Below are 21,223 nucleotides of genomic sequence, written 5' to 3'. Positions count from 1 at the left end.
ATCATAATGCAATTTGAAGAAATTAAACTATGTGTATACAAATCATAAATTCATGTGTGACACATTGTCAACTGAAAAGTGTTATGGAATATTAAAAAAATATGTCAAAGATGAATTATTAAATTAAATGACAGACGGCCAACTGCGAAAAATATTACAGGTGATGCATTCAAAATGTTAGGTTTTGTCACTAGAGTCACTAAAATGTTTAAAGATATAAATACCATAAAAATTGTGTATTACGCATTTGTTAGAAGTCAGCTTGAACACGCAACTTTATTTATTTAACTTTTTGTACATAATGTTATTTGTACATTGGCGGGCTTATTGCCAAATGGCAATTTCTTCCAAACAACCAATAAATTTAATCTGCTCACAAATATAAAAAGTCCAAAATGAATTATTAAAACAGAAATAATTTCCAATTCAACAATTATAATGAAGCGAGAGTACATTTTAAAATAAACTCTTTGGATAATAGACGACAGATTGCTTACTTAAAGTTTCTATTTAAGCTTTTAAATGGCATTCCTGACTGCCCCAATTTACTTAGTTTAATTAATTTCCATGTACCTTTTAAACGCACCCGTCACACCAAATTATTTTACTGCACCGATGTAAACACTAATGCAGCAAAAAATTCATGCATACATAGAATTTGCAACTTGTATAATAATATTATTGGAGACATTGCGGGTGATATATTCAACTTGATTAATAATAAATTCAAAAGTAAAATCAGCGACAGCATGCAGGCATTGTCGTCGTGAATGATGTGATGAGTAAATACAATATTATTTTTTCATTTTATTTTAAATTTACAATGGTAAATATGTACAAACATTTCATTTATGGTTCTATTAAAAATTCTATTATTCTATAATATAACTTTATTTATAACACATTAGGTATATTATTAATTAAAGTTTTGAAATAATTTTTAGTCTAGTATTAAGTATCTATTAAATATTATAATCGTATTATTGTATGTATGACTGTAGATTTCAATAAATAAATATTTTTAAAAAATATATGTTTATATATATATATATATACTTAAAAAATAGATATCGCGGGTTCAATTCCCGCCAGTTGCAAGAAAATAAAATACAGTATTTTTTCTCAATTGTTCTGGGAGCAGTGGTGTATACATATTTTATAACTTCCTTTAATATCCTGTCTGAATAGAGGCTTGGGGGTTAAATTTTTTTTTAAAAACATCCAGAGAATGACAGCTAATCGAGTGCTATCAATTAAAATTATGTTATTTAAACCTGTAAGTATGTTTACTTACTCTGTGATGTTTTAATTACAATTGAGCTGTAAAGTTACAAATCATAAAAAAACTTTTTATTTCAAAGTTTGTCAAGAGCGGGTACTTGATTGTTCTAGAATGTACGTATTACAATAAAAGTGAGTCAGCATGGATTTTGTAACTCTACAACTCAATTATGATCAAATAAATCAGCAATAAATAGTGCATGAGAATATCTACTTTTGATATTGGCCTGCAATCACATTCAAAATTATAGAATTACAAGCTTAAAAACACACAATGAAATGAAATATATTCAACACTCAAATACTCGTCATTATTGGATTACAGCTTTCAGTACATTTAAAACATAAGTAATTTAATAACAATAAAATAACACGGATTTTAGATCTGAAAATGTAAAATATACATATTGAATTATCAGTAAACAAATCTTATGAAGATTCTAAATATTTATGTTTATAATTTATGTATTTACAAATATTATAAATAAAATTATCAAGATAGCTGGTAAATGTCACTTGAAATTTTAACAAACAACAATACTACATGTGTCAATGACAATAATTAGCCATAAATTATCATTTGGGGGCTATCTTCACTGCCCTTAATCTCCAAAATTCAATGATTTATGATCAATATTATCAGAATATCTGAGAAAGAGGGTAGTATATACTAAACCAAAGTGAACCTAGCACTTGTGTGACCCCTAACCTTAACACATAAAATGGTACTATCAAACTAAAATGTATCATTGCTAAAGTAGCATTCTCTCGAAGAGTTATCTCGTAGGACAAATTAAGTGAAATCTCCAAAATGTTAACGAGGATAACAAGCCAGATATTGTTGGTGGTGATTTTAAGTGAAAGTGTTCCTGGCAAAGGCAAGTGCAGACAATTCATAAAATGATAAAACATTCAAAACGATTATTTATAAAATAAAATATTGGTGTAATTTATTTACAATAATATAAATACAGTAAAACTACAATTATCCAAATTAATGAATCCCAGATGTTATACGGATATGCAGAAATCCAGATAATTGGATTTAACTTGTGAACAATCTAGGACTAACAGAAAAAGAAACAGTTTTGTGTATACAGCAATAAATTTCTACAATTTGCTTTCTAATGACTTAAAAAATATATTAAACATATACGTAGTAAAAAAACACCTAAATAAAACAGTTCTTACAGCCCGTGTGACGAGTGATATGTGATGTTATTTTATTGACTTTTTATTAAAACTATTGCGTCATAATATATTATATCCCCCAATACCAGCACTTTTGCTGATTGGGAATATTTTTTTGTAAAAATAAAATATTTAATATGTAAAGTTAAAAACGATTTATTTTATCATAAATAAATAAAACCTTAATTTTAAGGCAATGTTTTGAAAGAAAATGCAAAAATTACTTTAAGATCACTTTTTTTATTGCTTTTGAAATAATACAGCCAATCACATTAAAAACTTACTTAAACATGTCCAGCAAAGTTAATTGTTTTGGCGCGGCGGCCGCCAGCGCCCTAATTTATTTGTTATATCACAATAAAGATCCGGATATTTGGTAATACGGGTGACTGGAATTCAGATAAATGAAGTCCTACTGTACCTGAGCGTTGTCTAACAAATTTACATTGCATATTAATTAGTGATTGATTGTTTTAGTTTTCAATTCTTTTTAATTTGCTGAAGCAACAAAACATTCAATATAATGAGAACATAACAACAAGTTATCAATTTATCTATTTTAAACAGGTGATTCAGCATGTAAGTTCAGCATTTTTAAGCAGAGTAACATAAACTCAATATTGAAAAGAACAAGCCATACATTCTTATTGTGCCTTTTTCTGTGTACTATTTTATTACAAATTGTAGCAATGAAAATCAACAGCAAAATCAAAATAATAATATATTGTACTCGTTATTAATGAAAGAATTATTAAAAATAGACACCTGTTGGGTTACATGTGTGTGTTGTGTTCGTTGCTGCTGCATTTTTATAAAAATTAAACTTATATTTACCAAGATATTTTTATTAATTATTTCAGCATCTCGAGATGTGAGTAATTTTGTAAAAACACCTATGAAATTAGTTATATCTGCTGTCCATGAAACATTAACAATAAACACATGCAAAGCTAATACAACGATTTCGTACTGCTGGTTAAAACACCCCAATGGTACAGAGTTTACAGTTAATTCTAAGAAGGATGAAGAATCTCTTTATTGGTATGTTTCATTGATAAAGTTTATATTTTTTTGTTGATTTTTTTCTGGGATTCCATTAGACCAAAATATGATAAACAAAAAAACTATAAAATATAAAAAGAAAGTTAAAGCATGAGTGATAAATGATGTAAAAATGAATATCCCATGTTTTGTAGTAAAAATACTAGAAGACATAAAATTATTTTTATTATTGCTCTACTTTAAGATTTAAATAAGAAATTGAACCTTAACAAAAACAAATCAATTAAAAATTTTCGCCTTGATAAATTCATACATAAAATATTGTATTCCATATCAATTAAAAACTATGCAAAACAGATACATGTTGGGTTATGTTTTTACGTTTACGTTTATCACGTTTCAAACTATATTTTGGTTTATTCGAAACATATAATTTTGATGACATATTTTTTTCTTTGTTAAAAAAAATATATTTGTGTAATAACACACCATTCTTCACATCATATTGCATATCAGATTTTTTAAATGTTAATCTTTAAAAAATCATAGCACCTTTGAAAAATCATGTTGGCTTAACTAAATGGTACTTTTTATTATTAATACTAAATTTCATTATTGATTGTCTTCTCTCTAAGGTACACAAATACTGAGCTCAGTGCGGGGGAGTGTTTGTTTACTCTGAAAGTTGGTAATCCCAGTGACAGTGGCGTGTGGACTTGCCACATGGGGCCATATCCTGCTGGACTAGAGATCCTGGATAAAGTAGAGGTCAGGGTCACAGGTCCACTGACGGCAGTACAACCGACAGTGGCCGCTAAACTCAACGAGGAAACTTCGCTCCAATGCGTCACAACCGGAGTACAGAGTCTCAAATATTGCAGATTTATTATGCCTGATGACACAGGATTTGAAATTAACAAAATGATTACCAAAAACAAGTAAGATGTTTTTAAATATTATGGCAGACATATATTGGAATTAATCTTGAGAGTTTATCAAGACATCGCACTTCTTATACAATAGTCATAGCTCAAAAAAGCAGAATTTCCAGGAAAGCCAAAAAATTAAAATAACACAAGGTCTTGAAACCATTTTTTCTTTATTTAGTTTTAAGTTTTTCTTTTCCCCCTTTTAAATCTCAACTGTCATAAAGAAACCGCTAGACCTATATTTTTTAGAGGCTTGTCAGCAGGTAGGAAAGTGAGGATATAGAAGGGAGTTATGAAAAATACACCACAACATCCAGACCAATTGAGAAAAAGATCTTTCTTGGATTTTTTCTTGTAGCTGGCGGGAATCAAACCTGCAGCGCCAGTTTCACAGTTGTCCGTCTTATTATGCTAGAATTATGCCTATTCTTTGTATATAATTTTTTTTTAAATCTATATTTAACTAAAAATCTGATTTTTTAAAATTGTGATTATTTTATCGGAGGTGTGATATTGTAGATATAGCAACTGAGACAGATAGAAAAATTGAAAAGGGAACATGCATGTTAAAAATCAAGCTTCATTTTGTAAAAACAAATACCATACAGTTTCCCATACTTTAAATTAATATGTGAAGTGTTATAATCAATTTATCATTTTTGAAGATGGCTTATTCTTGGTACGTGTCAGCAAAGGAACATAAATAAAGTAAAATTTGCATAACATAATGTGTTAACTTTATTGAGTAGCTTAGATCACTTAATCAAACTTTGAACATAATTATTTAGTAAAAGTTTATAAAATTGCATTAAATGAAATTATTTATTTTAGTCCTATAATCATAAATGGGCAAGAGTATTATTACAAGGAGACAGCGGATCTATTTAGTGGAGAGTGTTCTGTAACTATTGCAAAAGTTTCCAAGGCTGACTATGGAAATTGGCATTGCTATGGAGCGATCCAAGAAGAGGAATACAAAGATATGATCATATTGATAAATAACGGTAAGTTTAAAAATTTCGTCATCATTAAGTGGAAAAGTACTTTAAAAATACATCTTTTGATATTTTCAATTTCATAACAAGAGTAAAGTTTATATTATAATATTTTATAATTGAAAACAATTTGAGTTTTTTGCATATTTAAATCACATTTTAATAAACTATGAAATACTGTAGTAAAGAAAAACTTTTTAACTCAATATTCCGTGTTTAGTTTGTCAAGAATGAATAAGGTGGTACAAGAAGGCAGCATTAAAAATATATTATATTTGTTTTTCAGAAAATAGTTTGTCTGTTGCATCAGTTGCCGGTATTGTGATCGGCATGATGGTGGTAGTTTTGGCATTTTCCTTCCTGGTATATGTCACGTGGTCAAAACGTCAAACAGAACAACTCCCCGCGAGAGTAACTTGGAGACGGTCAAATGAGACTCAAAACACGGCAGAAATAAGCATAGATCCTCGTTCTTCTAATGAAAGCCAATCTAGTTCCACACAGTTAACTTTGCATCCAGTAAACATACCAAGCTACGGAGTATCTTCTGCACCCATCAACTAATTTATCAAGGTTGTCGAGATAATTTTTAATCCATAATGTTTTATTGATCGTAAAACTTATTTAATGTTATTTTTCTTGCAAAGTAAATATTTTATTACTTAATTTTGATAAAGCTCCTACAAAAAAATATATATATAACGAAAATGAACATATACTGCGTACAGAATAACAGATCATAAAATTTTTATGTATTTTTAACGTGTACTTCTACACTGATTACATTCATTATTCAATGGAAAAACGCAAAATACTTGGCACTTACGTCATATTTGTACTTATTGATTTTTTATTTTCAGATTCTATTTGGCAACATTTTCAAGGCCGCTTATCTGGTGAAAATTTGATCCCGGACCTTTTAACCGCGCGCGAGTGTGCTGTTCATTCTTTCGACATATTAATATTGTTAAACAATCAATAATATACTCTTAAAATTATAATATAATTTTTTATTATAAGTATATTATGCAGCTGATTTATAATGTTATTTATTTTACTGGCTCAGCTTACAATATTGTTTTGGTAAAATATTTGAGAACTGTGATGGCTATATTATTACTGGATTATAATTATTAACATCACTAACATGAATTATCCTTTAAATGTGAACATGTTATTGATTTGTTAGCAAACACATAAGCTAAATATGTAAGTAAAAAATACATCTTTTCCGAAATACGTGGCTATAACTATACCTATATATTACATATTACATATTGTGTTTTTGGCTAGTAAAACAATATATTTTTTACCGTCTTAGAACAGGGTTACTTACCGTAGTTAGAAAGTCAAAGAAACTTTATATTACTGTAATAATAGAATAAGGTAAATAAATCATTTATTTTTATATATAATGTTGAATTTATATTTATTTTTCTCTATTACAACACGATGATAAAGGAAATTAAATTGAGTTTTTCTTATTAAAATTTGCATTATTAGAAGGTTTCCTAAACTAGGTAGGTAGGTAGATTAGGTAAACTAGAAATCGGATCATTTGTATACATTAAATCTATTTACATATTTATTATAAAAATAAAAGACGAATGATACTTAAATCCACAAATTTTAAATAACCAGTAAGCGGTTTCCTCGCTTTCACGACATCTTCGAGACTCGTAATTTTACTATAAAATTACATTTATAAAAAAACAGTAAGGATAGAGAATTCAAACTAATACAATTTATTTTTTTTAATTTTTTTATTTGTCTGAAGACCCTTTTACAAAGTGATACGGGATAAATACAAGAGTTTATATAATGAATACATAAATAAATTGGAACCCCGTTTTCCCCGGTTTAGACATAACACAGTCCAAAAATTAAATTAAATATAGTTTTGAACATCAATTTAATAATGCGTAATGTGAATATACTATTCATTATTGGAGTGCCCTACATCGCTATTTTACTTACGTGGCGTACAATATATGATAGTGAATTATCTTTATTACGATTTTTTTGCATTTTCATGTCATGATCTAAGAATAAAATGAAGGTGAAATAAATAGCAAACATTTAGATTTTTTTAAAATCCCAATTTAATTTTTGTATAAGGAAATCTATTCAGCATTGTTCTTTTTTAGTATACTTTTTTGAACGGTACTGTGTGGAATGTATCCTCCTCAGAGTAATAAGGCACCACAGCTGTAGATACGGCATTTCAAAGTGTTGCAATTTTTTTATTTAACAACAAACGTGTAACGGATGGTTTCAGTTTGCGCTTACGATTCTCGACCTGAGTAACAACGGCCCATTGTTTTGCTGTAAACTATAACTAACTTCATGATTGATAATCCTAAAATGATTTTTGTCCATATGGGAGGCTCTACAGCTGTGGTGCCTTACTCTGAGGTATCCCTCTTGTAAAAAGCGGTTCCAGTGTAGATAAATATATTTCATAAATTTAATACAAAATCCAACAAATACTTGAAGATGGCAATGTAAAAAGTCGAAATAATCAGCCCACATGCATGTGCGCAAGAAGCGAGATCTGTATGCAAAGACAGGATGATATGGTGTTCTATCCTCTCTGCTTACCCTTGCGGATAACCGGCGTTATGATTTGTTTATAAAATTAATACTGTTTTATTAAGGCTAATTATACTTATTATAAAAAATTCAAATGAATCAATGTCACGGAAAGTCTATAATTCAATATATGATAATATTTGTAAATGGTTCGATAACATGTAATTATAGTACAAAAGCTGAAACATTATCTACTAATATCTTATCATAATTAAGATTAAAATAACAAAAACTTACACATTAGACACATAACGTGTAGGAAATCAGTAGCTCGGGTGGCATAAATTTGTTGCTATTCTCTCCATGTTTACGGCATACACAGAATGGCTGGCTATAACGTTTTTGTGGATTTTTAAAGCTTCATATACTTCCAGCATTGACACTCTTTCTTTGGGATTTTTCAACTGCGGTACACTAAAAAAAAACACATTTTTTAAAAATATTCTTTATTTTATGATTTTCTAAATGCATATTTTTTACACGATTTTGGGTGATTAAAAGTTCATTGTGTTGAAAATAAAATATTAAAATTGAACAACTTGGAAATCTTAGAAATTAAAAAAATGATTTGTGATAAGAAAAAATAATAAATAACAAAATAAACAATATTTCCTTTAGTCAAATCCTGTCTAGTTTTAAAGATTGTGCCCATATCATTTCACACATTCCATTTTTAGAAGAACAACATGACAAAACTTATTAGCTCCAAAATATGTTAGAATAGGATAGAATTTTTTAAAAATAGGATAGAATTCATTAGTTAATAATAGTTTGATTAAGAAGCTTATGTAGCTTTGAAACCGGTAGGTAGAAAAAAAAAGTAAGTGGTTAAAAACAAAGTAGTTTTATCCTTACTTTATTATAATGAATAACCACAAAGTTAGTGCTTCAAACATAAAATTTAGATTACGTTGTAATCAAATACATTATAACAAATTTTACAATTTGTCCTAAGTAATTAAATTACCATGTAATGAAATACAATTGAATTAGATTATTTTAAAATTAAATTGATTATCAATCAGATAAATAATTCAATTACATTGTAATTTACCCATATCTGCTTACAAGTCACCAAAACGTAAATTCTATAATCATGCAATTAACCAAAAAATCAACAGGTGGACAAATTTAAAAAAATAAATTAATGTGTACGCCAAAGAATCTTTAAAAAAACAATAAATTAAGGTAAAGTAAAAATATGGAAATATAACAATACAGACACGGGTGAAAATAAATAAACTTAAAATGAAAAAAAAAAAAAAAAATTATTACAATTTAAAACAAAAGACTCGACGAAATGAAATGAAGAATTAGTACCAAACACTGAGCCTTGGATGAATGTTTTCGACTTGATAGCTTCTCTCAGGAAAAAATACTGAAAAAATAAATCGAGTGGAGAAAAGTCCACCTTGTAGTGTAGTGGTTGACTAACAATGTTTTCCATCATCATCATCAAACCTCAATCCGCACCTGGCACTGCATTGGAAAAGTACACGCAGTGTACCTCGATAATGTGTTACGGGAAAATAAGGTGACCGGTAATACACTTTTGGTGCTAATCCAGGGAAAGTGAAATAATGCAGCGCAAAATAGTGACCGACCGAAGTATCGGTTTCAGTTTCGGCCAAAAATTGGCCGAAACTTGCGGTCGGGATGTGTCGAATTATGTTCGACTGTACTCGGGTGCATCTTATGGCTCGTGACTCTTAAGTTCTCGTGAGTTCCGAGATCTTTATTTTTGTATTTCCTTTATGTTTAATAAGTTGAAGTTCCTATAGCGTACATTGAAGAGCTGTTACATATAAGTTATATGTATAATATAACAACGAACAAAAAAGCGCCAAAAATAAACTAATTTACTTATTAAATGTGTGCTTTTTATTTCATTGTGTATTTTATTTAACACTTATTTTAATGAACTCATAAGGTTTAACAACAAAGACACCTAATTTTGGGCATTTTGAAGTTACTTTTAACTTATCTAAATAAGTTTCGGTTTTGGCCAAAACTAGAACCGAGGCTGAAATTCGGTTTCGGTTTCGGCTAAAAATCTTGTTTCGGTCGGTCACTAGTGTAAAGTACCATATAAACAAATATTTTATGTTGACCCTCCCAGGAATCGTACCCAGGACCTCAAGCATAGTAGGCGAACACGCTAACCACTACCTTACGGGTTAAACTTTTCTCCACTTGATTTCCCTTTTCAGGATTACGATCATGATTCAGTTTGTCAATTACTGTTTTATAATTTTCTCTCGATATATATTTAGTAAGAAATCGTCTGCGCAAAGAGTCTTATTTTAGAATATTTTAATGTCTTGACAATACCATTTATGTATATTATTTCATACAAAGAAACGTATTCTTCATCCGCCCGGTGATCACATATTCTCTATCTCGGTTAAAATATCTATATTTTATATGTCCCCGTTCAAGTCCTGTATTTTGAAAAAGAATCAATCAGATCTCAATTCATATTCAAATTGATTTCGTAATAGCAAATTACCTGCAGGCCATATTGAATGCAGCGGCCTGCTCCATCTCCCCCATTGTTAGGGGGCAGGTCGGCACCAGGTTCTCATTAGTCTCATCCAGGTCTGTAGGGGGGCGCTGCGCAGGATCCGCCAGATTGGCCGTGTTCCGGAGCCACATGTTTGGCACATCGCTCCCGATGTCGTGGACGAAATTATCCTCTCTCACTTTGTAGCCCTTTCTTTGCGTAATAACAACTGTCAGAATATTCTTCAGAAACACCTGAAATGTAAGAAGTTCTCATTATTTCACGGTAAACTATTGAAACCAATTGAACAAAACACAGTTATTAAATATATCGCGGAAACTTAGTGGAAGTTTCAAAATATATGCAAAATGGTGAATGTTTTGTACAAGATATATATGTCAATACAAAAAAATACACTATAACAAGTAAATAGTTTTACATAATATAAATAAAAAAATAGTACATAGTAATTAAACTATTAATTAACCTATTCACAGGCATAGGTAGTTCCTGGTTTTGTCACTATAAACTGTGTCTCTGTAATCAACTAATGTATGTATAATGCTTTTAATAAATAAATGAATTCACACACTTCCATAATTCCATTTTGTCAATTTTAGTTTTTGTTTCAAGTCTCTCAATTTTAATAAACTTCCTAGGTGATTAAATCCAGTACTTGCTTATAAAGATTTAGACAGTCAAAATACCAATGAAGAAGATCTCAACCACGTATTCTTTGTTTGCACAATAAATGACCAAATGTCAACCTTTTTCAAGACTTTGGCCCCACTAATATCTCTTCTTACAAATATCCAACTCATCTTACCGAGCAAGAATCCATCAATATATCTTTTACTTATTTTTTTTTTAAATAACGGAATCGATTTGTAGTGCACAACTGGGGCCTGTTGTTAGATAGGTTACAGTAGAATGAGTATGGGTGGAGGATTGATCGTTTTGTCAAGGAATTCTCCTTTTTAGTTTTTTAACAAGGAGAGAACTATTGTGGATCTGGACTTACGTATTAATTAATTAGTTATGGATAACTTACATAGCGCCATTTTCGTAATAAAATACCTCAAGGGCGCTTTCCATGGTGATTCTATTGTTAAGTTAATTTAATTGAAGCTTTTAAATTTGTAATTGAATTAAAATAATTTATTTTGTTGTCACGTGCTACGGATTTATTCAAATGATTTAGAGAAAAAGTGGGCTTTAAGTTTTTTCCGAAACATCACTCGCACCTCTGCTGGGAGTTATGTTGCTGACTCGACGGTTGGGCCTGGTCGCGTACTGCAAACCAGTTTGTTTATAAAATAATTCAACATGACATTGGCAAAAGCATCAAATTTATTATGCAACAAACAAAAAAAAATTAACAACTTGTACATAAAATGTACACAGAATATATTTAATAAATTAAATTGCAAAAAAGTCTATATACATTTTCCAAAGTGAATGATATAAAGAGTGCTAAGTGTTTTGCGCTGTAATTTACTCAATTGATTTTTTTTATTTACAGAAAGTCCTGAATTTACTGCGTTCAGATATTTTTTTTAGTTGTTAAACCGTCGCTTTAGTTCGTTTTGTCTAACAGACCATTTTTGACAAAATTGAGTCAAGTGTACAGGAGTTCTGAGAAAACCTTTTATTTATTTGATTAGAAATATTTTTTTAATTGTTTAAGGGGTTTTTTTAGCAATTTTTTTCTGGTGTTGTGGTCATTATTTATACCTATTTCGTAACAAAAAAACTTTAAAGCTCTATTTCTGCAGATTTGTATTTTGTTATCTGACAAAAACGAACTGGGACGATGACATGCCCTACATACATCGATCAATATGTATAAGATTAGCAGATTCACTACTGTAATTGTGACTCTTGGCCTGTTGTGTTCAAATGATCAAAATATGTATAAGATTATTAATTGAAAATTTACCTGTACTGCTGAGACAATAAGATCAATGGTTTCATCATCAGCCCCTTCCAGTCCTTGTTCCCAGGCTGTGATCATAAAGCGACCAGTTACTAGAGCATGATCAGGGAGAAACAATTCCTGTGCAGCATATCTTAATGGATCACTCCCAGCTCCTGGCGGTGAGCCGGGCGCTACGTAATCCAATATATCTACCGGCTCGAAGTTAGACTTGTCCGAAGTGCTGCGAGAACTGTGTCTATGCTTCTTGTTACTGCTGCTACTGCGGGTGGTATGCAAGGTACTTCTTTCCGGCGCCGAAGTAACTTCAGCCAATCCTTCAACCTTATTCAAAATCGCGAGGAAAAACTTGTTATGCAAATGAATCTGGTCGGGCGCCAACAATGTGCGAGCTTCCATATCAAAATCTTCTTTAGTTATCTTCATCTTAAACCACATCTTCATGTGATCGAAGTAACATTTTGTTTTCTCGCCTAGAATATCGGTGAGTGATTTTCTAGCCACACTAAGAGTCTCGTTCGTCATTTTTTAAATTACAATTTAACTTTACAAATTACACATTATAAATTTGAAATATATATTTACATAAAGAATAGGTACAGAAAATAGCGTAAAGAGAACCAACTTTATTTACATTTTCATAAACGTCATATTTCATATTATTGTCAAAACCAGAGACTACCACAAGCAGAGATTTGCTCTGCACAGATCGCAGATTGGGCGTTACTTATAAACCTGGGCACTTTGATACATGACAGATGGCAGTAGGCATAACCATAGAAAAACATAACCGTTGAACTCGCATGCATCTTATTCAGAAATAAAGCAATGTGAATGTAGCTATGGTTGAAATACATGTCATGTCAATAATTCTAATAATAATAAATAATATAATTTGGCCATTCGGATTTTTAGCACATCTAGGTTTAATTACTATTAGCGATATTTTGTTATTATTTGTATTTTTTCACGGGTCGATTACAATTTTTCAAAGGCGAAAATTTTGACGTTTAATTTCTAGATCGTAATTAAAGACGTACCTAATCATATATTTTTAGAACAAAGTAATTATTTACTGTGATATTTAATCTAAAATGATTTCCAAAATGTGTACAGTGCCGAAAAAATATTTTTGATAATCTTAACCATCTTTTACGGTTCCAATTGAATGGAATTCGTTATTTGGTTTGTTAAATAAAATTATCACTTTTGAAATTCGTACTTAAGTGTGATTGGTCACCATAGAATTAAATATTTATATGTTGGTCACTTTGTTTTCCAAATGTCAGTTTGACCACTACAACACTAGTTAACATTTCCAATAGACAAAAAACTTAATAATGACCATAAATTTTGCAGAGTTATTCAATAATAAAACCACGTTCAGTATTTTCATATTTTACTATTTGTTGATATATTATAGTATGTATTTATTTTTAAATACGTTTCAAAGATTAGATGAAATCAACGATTTATAACTTATTTAATTATTTTATTCAAAAGGTTTTATTTAAGAACTATTTGAACAGGTTGGGTTAGAATATAGAGCGCTGTTTTTTTTAAATTATATTTGTTACGCATCAGAAAAAGCACAATAAAAATGATGATGTTTTTGTTGATTTATGTCAGAAGCTGCTTCTCAGGAAATAACTTTGTGACGTGACTAAATTTATTTATAAGAAATTCATTGCGTAGCCGAAATATTGTAATAAAAACGAGGATGTTTTTGTTAAATGACGTTAGCAGGCGCTACTCAGGGGCGACTTTGTGACGTTAAGAAATTCATGGCGTAGCCGAAATATTGTAATAAAAACTAGGATGTTTTTGTTAAGTGACGTTAGCAGGCGCTACCCAGGGGCGACTTTGTGACGTTAAGAAATTCATGGCGTAGCCGAAATATTGTAATAAAAACGAGGATGTTTTTGCTTAGTGACGTTAGCAGGCGCTACTCAGGGGCGACTTTGTCACGTGACGAAATTGTTTTATAAGAAATTCATGGCGAAGCCGAGATGCGTGGTGTTTCGAAATATATCAGTGTAGGTAGCCGCCTAGTTATAACATAATTTTTGTACATGTATAATTCCTATTTTTGTATATGTATACTTATAATTTTAATATGTTTATGTATAATTCTTATTTTAATATGTTTATGTATTAATCGCAATTTTTTTCCAATTATTTTTAATCGCTATCCCGTTTATGGATTATATTTGTAACACTTAATAATACATTTTTAAACGTATTAAATGTTATTTTTGTATTTTCCTTAATATTATTGTTCGTGTATATTCTATATTATTAGTTCTTCTAATTTACAATATATGTTTTAGTTACAAAAAATAAAAATGCGTATTTTTCTGTAAGAAGAAAGAAGAAGAATTTTTCTGTAATAGACAATCTATGAAAATAATACACATCTAATTTCAGCTCTCAGTTGATCGAATTTCCAATCTTCTTTTTTTTCGATGGTTAAAACTCTATGAAATTCAAAGACAATAAAATTTTTGCTATCATGTATCGATGTGCCCAGGTTTATAAGTTGCCCCGCAGATTATCATAAGCAGCCATAAGTTAAATGTATTATCATAGATCATCTTCTTAGTTTTTTTTTACTTTTTCACCTCCCAACTGGGGTGTTCTAGCAACACCGATTTTTAGCGTTGGCTTAGCGCAAAAAGTCAGTATGTATTATGTAGCAAAAAATATTATTGTTTATAGGTACATAATGCTTTCGGTTCTAAAAAATCTTTTTTCTTTTCCCCAATATGATAATATCAGCCAAAAAAACTATTTTTTATAAGATTTCATATTTTTACAATATCACATATAAAATAATATTTATAAACCTAAATTTCATAGTAATTTCATAATTTTAATTAAGTAACTAATTGATTATCTGAAGTTATGCCTGAGCACAAAAACGCTCCTAAATTATTATTTAAAAATTTAACATAATCGAATATCACTAATCGATTTTTACATTTTTCATTTCCGCGATGGACGTCGCGTCGCTATCTTTTCTATATCATGACTCAACTTTCAGTATTTCAGTAGGTTCAATTTTGTACTGCTTTATATCTAATCTGTGCATTTCAAAACTCAAAACATTAGCAAAACAACAAAACTGCTCAATGGTGACTCAAAACTTTATTTTTATTCGTTTTTTCGTAATGACTCACGACTTACGGCCAATTTTTGTAAAAAATGAGTAAATCTTCGATTTTGAAACCTTTTTATAAATGTTAAATAAAATATTGTAGCCTAAAAATATTGAAAATGGAACAATCACGCGGAGAAACGGCGGAAGAAAACTTAGCAGTAAGTAAATATGTACATATATTTACCAAATCATTCAAATGTATCTCTTGGTGTTATTTTTATTTAAACAAAACCAACTTGTCTGTTGTTTCTAGGCATTGCCCGATAGGAATTTGGATTTACAACCAGAATCTCGACACGAATGTTCAATTTGTTTGAATTGGCTGCAAGAGCCAGTATTGACAGCTTGTGGACATCGGTTTTGCAGGGAGTGCATATTGGCGTGGCTTCAGTAAGTTTTAACCAGTTTAAACATTCATGTTTTAAGTTGATAAACTTTTATACTATTGTAAATATCTTTAAAACTCTTCTATGTACACAATGTCAACATATCAGAAATATCAAATGTGTGAATTAAGACTTTGTACCATTGTATATTAAAAGATGTCTTTGGATGAAAAAATGGCGTCTGGCAATGTGGAAATTTCCATTTTCTTTCTTTTCATAGAAAGTATAACAATCTTCAGAATAAACTAATAAATCCTCGTGTCATTTCCCCGTAATGGTAGACAGAGGATAGTACCATATCACTTTGTCTTTCCATACAGACATCGCTTCCTCTACATACATTTTCTCTTACATTCTGACTTTTGACATGTCCATCTTCAAGTGTAGGTTGGATTTAGTCGAGCCATGTCTTTCTCGGTATTCGTTCTTTGCATCAATCGGCATTTGCATCACAAATAATTTTTAATTCAATATTTTTTTTTTAAAAGCACATATTAAGATCAACAAATAAAGCAACTTTAACACTTTTATTACTAAATATAACACAATAATATATGAGCTATAAACCTTTTCTTACACAAACAAATTAAATATATAAAAACGCATTGAAAAATGGAGGAAGGGGTAGATCTATAACTAAGGAGATAGGGTCGTTTACATTACATGCTACGCAGAGGATGCAACCATAGTGGCAGCGGGAATTCCTGATTAGAACATATTTATCTGTTTATAAAACAAAAAGTTTAAATATTTAGGTTTTAAAATCTCGAGCCACAGCATTCTAAATTCCGTTATTGTTATTACATCATCTAAAAGCCCAGAGATAATAAAATACATGCTTTGCTGGACAGTATTCAAATCCCTTTATGAAATGGCGTCAAGATACATGTCAAAGAAGATCTACTCTTAGATCAGCATTTGATTCAGGCAGAGGAAAACTTGTTGATATCCGGCGCTCCCCAAACACTAGATTCGGAGAACATGCTTTTGCCATTGCTGGCCCCTCTGCTTAAAACCAATTGCCTTCAAACTTACGAATCATCGACAGTCCCAGTCAGTTCAGATCCCAACTAAAATCTCACTTCTTTAGTTTATTATACCCTCAATTTTAAATCAGAAAATATGTCACTTTAGCTAAGTTAGAATGTAAGTTTACATATACAATTGTAAAGCGCCCTTGAGGTGATTTTTCATAAAAATGGTGCTATAAAAATCTGCCAAATTTATTATTATTATTATCCACAAAAATCTGACTTAGTTAGCAGTGACTTTATTAATTGTTACAAGAAAATGAAATATGTTTTTGTTATATATGGTAGAATTGGCTCTGCACTATTTAGCCATTTTACTGGAATAAAAGGTATTAATATATTGTCTTTTTTTCTTTTATTGATAAGATATTATTTGGTGTTAGTTTGTAATGGCAAACTCAGCAGTTAAAGATAGCATGTGCCAAAGATTGACAATATCTCCCTATTCTTATCTATATTTATTTGATGTTCATGGTAAATACAAAGGGAAAGCCCGATGGGTGGTGTGGGATACCTACCCTGACCCATAGAAAAGGAGATGACGCCGTTATGAGTTAGCTGGCTGTTATGTACGCTTTGTGTTGGTTGTTTGAAATGCCGAATCAAATTGAAAATCCAGTCACTTGTGAGATAAGGTCTTTAATTAGTTTCCTTAATGCGAAGCACATTAAACCAGTCCACATTAATCAACAGATCTGTGAGGTGTAAGAATAACATGTGATAAGTGATTCAATGGTAACGAGATGGGTGAGACAGTTTAATGTTTTCATGATAATGTACACGACAACGCATACAGTGGGCGTTACCTTTTATGAAGAGGAAGGTATCCTTTTATAAAGAGGATTTACAAAAGCTTGTGCTGCGCCTATGGAAAGTGCCTACAATATGGTGAAAGTTAGTAAAAAATAAGTTTAAGGTCTAACGAGTTTTTTACAATAATTTTTTTTTCTGAATATGTACTTGTTTTTTTTAACCTGTTAAACGGAACTTAGTTTCTGGATATACCTTGTACTTGCTACAAATTAAAAAAAAAAAACATTATAAAACAGTTGGTTATAAAGAGATATTAGGTTTTTTTGCTTGGGTCTTTTTGCCACCAAGACAATGTGATATTTCATAAGAATTTTATTATTCATTTATGATACATTTCATGTAATTATTGTTTTCTTTATAGAAATAGGATTTTCAAAATTTAAGTTGAATTTTACAGGGGTAAAGACTTCTGTCCCATAGACAATTTCAAATTAAGAAAAGATGTGGATATTTTCCCTGATAACTTTACCAAGAGAGAAATCCTTCAACAAAGGGTGGTGTGTCCCTTTGCCATGAATGGCTGTCCCGTGCAGTTGGGCCTACTGGAATTGGAACAACACGTCAATATTTGTGAGCACCGAAACTCAGCAAACCGATCCAGCCTGAGGGAAAATAAGATTCCTTGCTCATTTAAGGACTTGGGGTGTGATTTTATCTTGAAAAATGAAGAGTACCTGGCCAGGCATATGGATACTAATATACAGACCCATTTAAGAGTGAGTCATTTTCATTTTACTAATTAACTCTGTGCCCAGGCGGGTGAAGAATACAATTGTGTGTGTAAAATAGAACCAGAATCCTGGACGAGTGATTTTGACTCGGTGGCTGCTCTCAGGTAAAAATCTTGACTATGGAAATCGAGTGGAAACAAATCCGCCTCGTATGGTGATGATTCATGATTCCGTGACACTAGCCATCCCAGGTTAACCATTCTGCCTTTGTTTGAACATTCATGTTTCTTCAATTCTTGTATCTGTTATTTTTGTGAAGTAAAAGAGCTGAAATCTTTATTGTTGAGAGTGATATTCATCCAAATTATTATTCCATCTACGCAATGTCTAAAAACACTTAAAAATATAAATATTTGACCAAATGGTTTTGTCGACAATGTTTTGAGTATTTCTAAATCTTTGTAGACAAGTTCTGAATTTAACCCAAGGAGTTTATCATGAAAATTTGCTAAAAAATATTTATAAAAGGTTTTTTCATATTAAAGTAAATAACAAATACTGAAGTAACTAGCTTTAATTTTTAAGTAGATTTACCAACTACTCACATACTTATGTATTTATGTACCTTTATTTTTAGTTACTTATGACTGCCTATTCAACTCTAAAACTAGATCAAAATCTCGCTGAAACTAGTTCCAGCCAGTTAGAACATGAGGCGACATCATTTTGGGACCCCAATGAAAAGCAGGAGAGTGAAAATGCCACAGCTTTAGATAACTGCGGACCTGCTATGACCGTTAAGGCTCTCATAAGGTAACTGTTATTTAATTTTATTTGTACATTTTCAACACTTTATTGACAAAAAATAACAAAGTCACTCTACAAACACTTATTATTAAATTTTGATTTCACCGTAATCAGCCCATGTTGGTCCACTGCAGGACATAGGCCTCCCTCTGTTATAATAAAAATGAACTACTTTGAATGACATCAAGACTCCTCGTGAATCAACCAACGATGAGTGTTACGATAGATTTCCAGTTTACAGGAAGCCAATTCATCAATCAGCAGAACTCACCGTAGAAAACTTGCGATGTCACAGGCGGAGTAATTTCAAAATTGAATAAGTTTAAAAAAATCATAACTCTGATAATACGATACATAAAAATAAAATTGTTTGGCTTAGTTTGATAGTCTATTAACAAAGAAAAAATATATAAACCACTAAACTTTCTCATTCCTCATTCTTTATAAATTTCTTTATGGCTTCACCGCAGAATCATCTCCCATCCACTATCAAAGATGATATGTCTGAAGAAACATTAACTATCTCTTTCTTTACTTTTATTTCCTCTAACTCGGGGTTTTCCAAACTATGTTCCGCGGAACATCACTATTCCACGGAGCCTGAATAGGTTTTCTTAAAACAGTTGGAGTAATTCTATACGAAAACAACGAATTTGAGATTCAAGAACTTAAAATCATCTGAGTCATCTAGAGTTTTATTCACGCATATTTTTATGTGAATTTTTATAAGTACTAAATAAATAATAAATGTTTTATAAAAGTTTTTATTTTTACTGTTATGAATTACCCAACATAAAAAATAAGCTTAGTGTTCCGTTGAAATTTCAGAATTGCGAAGTGATCCGTTGCTGAAAAACTTTGGGCAACCCGGCTTTTACCTATTAAAGACCAATATCGAATTAATTAATTTAAATGCAGATTTTGGTAGTTATTTAGTAGAAACTAAAAAAAGACAAATAAATAAAAATGCGTAGAATGTGTGTATTTAATTTGAAATAAAATTAAAATTTTGTATTCTTAGGTCATTATTTGAAAAGGTCATCATACTAGAACAGCAGAATCAAGAACAAGATATCACCATCGGTAACATGTCACGTGTGTTAAAGTCTATAACCAGCAGCCAGCGAAGGTTCTTTGAAGACCTTTCTCTGCGCTACTGCATGGGCTTCTATGTATGGAAGATCGAATCATTCAACAGCAAGCTAGAGCATATGGTTCGTAACCCGTCACAAATGTTCTATAGCCAAGGGTTTTATACTACTCCCAATGGTTACAGGTAATTATACTATTTTCTCTTATAAAAATTCTCAATTATTAGTTAATCAGTAAATCTCAATTATTTATATGATTGAAATATTTGTATGAAAAAATAATTATCATAATTCGAGATAGGTTGTAGTCCCGTGGTAATGTCGCTGATTCCGGATCAGAGGTTTAATAACTTGTTTGCTATTTTCTAACACGGCTTTTTTTGCAACTTATTGAAATTGGTCCCAAATTTATTTTTTTTTAAATTATAAGATGCAATTTTAAAAATATATATAATATTGATTCTACATACTTCTTATGGTCCCACTCCATGGCAGAGGTTGGCTTACGTCGTTGAAATTATCAGGAGTTGTAATGATTCTCTTTTTCAATTTGTTATAAGAAACCTCTGGAATAAAATTATCTTCCTCCCATTTCCTACACTTCCCTTCTTTGTTATCATTTGTTTTATTTCTATTAGAATATTTAATGCACATACTTGTCCATATTGTTATAATAAGTTCTGACCTGTACATCTCTCATTTATGTATGTACATGTTATTCTGTTGGTTAGAAGATATTGCTCCATAGCAAAAGACACTGTCAATCATACGCAATCTGTACGAGAAAGTTTTAAAGAAATAAAATACCAATCTATAAGGTTTTTAAGCCAGGACA

General features: G+C 30.6%; 3 protein-coding genes across 3 annotated transcripts in view; 2 read left to right on the top strand and 1 right to left on the bottom strand.

Moving 5' to 3' along the window:
- Positions 1 to 918: 918 nt before the first annotated feature.
- Positions 919 to 7,839, top strand: LOC148280643 (uncharacterized). The gene is made up of 6 exons (XM_088228046.1): positions 919 to 2,159; positions 3,333 to 3,513; positions 4,110 to 4,412; positions 5,235 to 5,407; positions 5,685 to 5,971; positions 6,259 to 7,839. The coding sequence occupies exons 1-5, from the start codon at positions 2,093 to 2,095 to the stop codon at positions 5,960 to 5,962; spliced, it is 1,002 nt and encodes a 333-aa protein (XP_088084172.1). The 5' UTR covers positions 919 to 2,092; the 3' UTR covers positions 5,963 to 5,971; positions 6,259 to 7,839.
- A 250-nt stretch (positions 7,840 to 8,089) lies between these two features.
- Positions 8,090 to 13,183, bottom strand: LOC148280642 (transcriptional adapter 1-like). The gene is made up of 3 exons (XM_088228047.1): positions 12,433 to 13,183; positions 10,500 to 10,747; positions 8,090 to 8,404 (listed from the first exon to the last, which is right to left on the bottom strand). Exons 1-3 carry the CDS (start codon positions 12,952 to 12,954, stop codon positions 8,254 to 8,256), a joined length of 921 nt encoding a protein of 306 aa, XP_088084173.1. The 5' UTR covers positions 12,955 to 13,183; the 3' UTR covers positions 8,090 to 8,253.
- Positions 13,184 to 15,469: 2,286 nt separating this feature from the next.
- Traf6 (TNF-receptor-associated factor 6) overlaps positions 15,470 to 21,223 on the top strand; it is a 25,654-nt gene continuing 19,900 nt past the window's right edge. Inside the window, exons 1-6 of the mRNA XM_088228044.1 lie at positions 15,470 to 15,563; positions 15,690 to 15,747; positions 15,843 to 15,979; positions 18,217 to 18,535; positions 19,128 to 19,303; positions 20,319 to 20,573. Of these exons, the coding sequence (XP_088084170.1) occupies positions 15,706 to 15,747; positions 15,843 to 15,979; positions 18,217 to 18,535; positions 19,128 to 19,303; positions 20,319 to 20,573 (929 nt within the window). The 5' untranslated portion in view covers positions 15,470 to 15,563; positions 15,690 to 15,705. The remainder of the gene's footprint in view (positions 15,564 to 15,689; positions 15,748 to 15,842; positions 15,980 to 18,216; positions 18,536 to 19,127; positions 19,304 to 20,318; positions 20,574 to 21,223) is intronic.

The sequence above is a fragment of the Micrasema longulum genome, unplaced genomic scaffold, assembly GCF_059751315.1.
Source record: "Micrasema longulum isolate JH-2025_06_02 unplaced genomic scaffold, ASM5975131v1 h1tg000559l, whole genome shotgun sequence".
Classification (NCBI taxonomy): domain Eukaryota; kingdom Metazoa; phylum Arthropoda; class Insecta; order Trichoptera; family Brachycentridae; genus Micrasema; species Micrasema longulum.
This window is presented reverse-complemented; position numbering and strand designations above follow the sequence as displayed.

Bases quoted from the DNA above. Each gene is read 5' to 3' on its own strand.
- LOC148280643 (XM_088228046.1), top strand. From the start codon at position 2,093: ATGTTAACGAGGATAACAAGCCAGATATTGTTGGTGGTGATTTTAAGT. The intron at 3,514-4,109 runs GTATGTTTCATT...CTTCTCTCTAAG, and splicing joins GATGAAGAATCTCTTTATTG to GTACACAAATACTGAGCTCA. The intron at 4,413-5,234 runs GTAAGATGTTTT...TATTTATTTTAG, and splicing joins AAAATGATTACCAAAAACAA to TCCTATAATCATAAATGGGC.
- LOC148280642 (XM_088228047.1), bottom strand. From the start codon at position 12,954: ATGACGAACGAGACTCTTAGTGTGGCTAGAAAATCACTCACCGATATT. The intron at 10,748-12,432 runs GTAAATTTTCAA...CTTACATTTCAG, and splicing joins TTATTGTCTCAGCAGTACAG to GTGTTTCTGAAGAATATTCT. The intron at 8,405-10,499 runs GTAATTTGCTAT...GTTTTTTTTTAG, and splicing joins GCATTCAATATGGCCTGCAG to TGTACCGCAGTTGAAAAATC.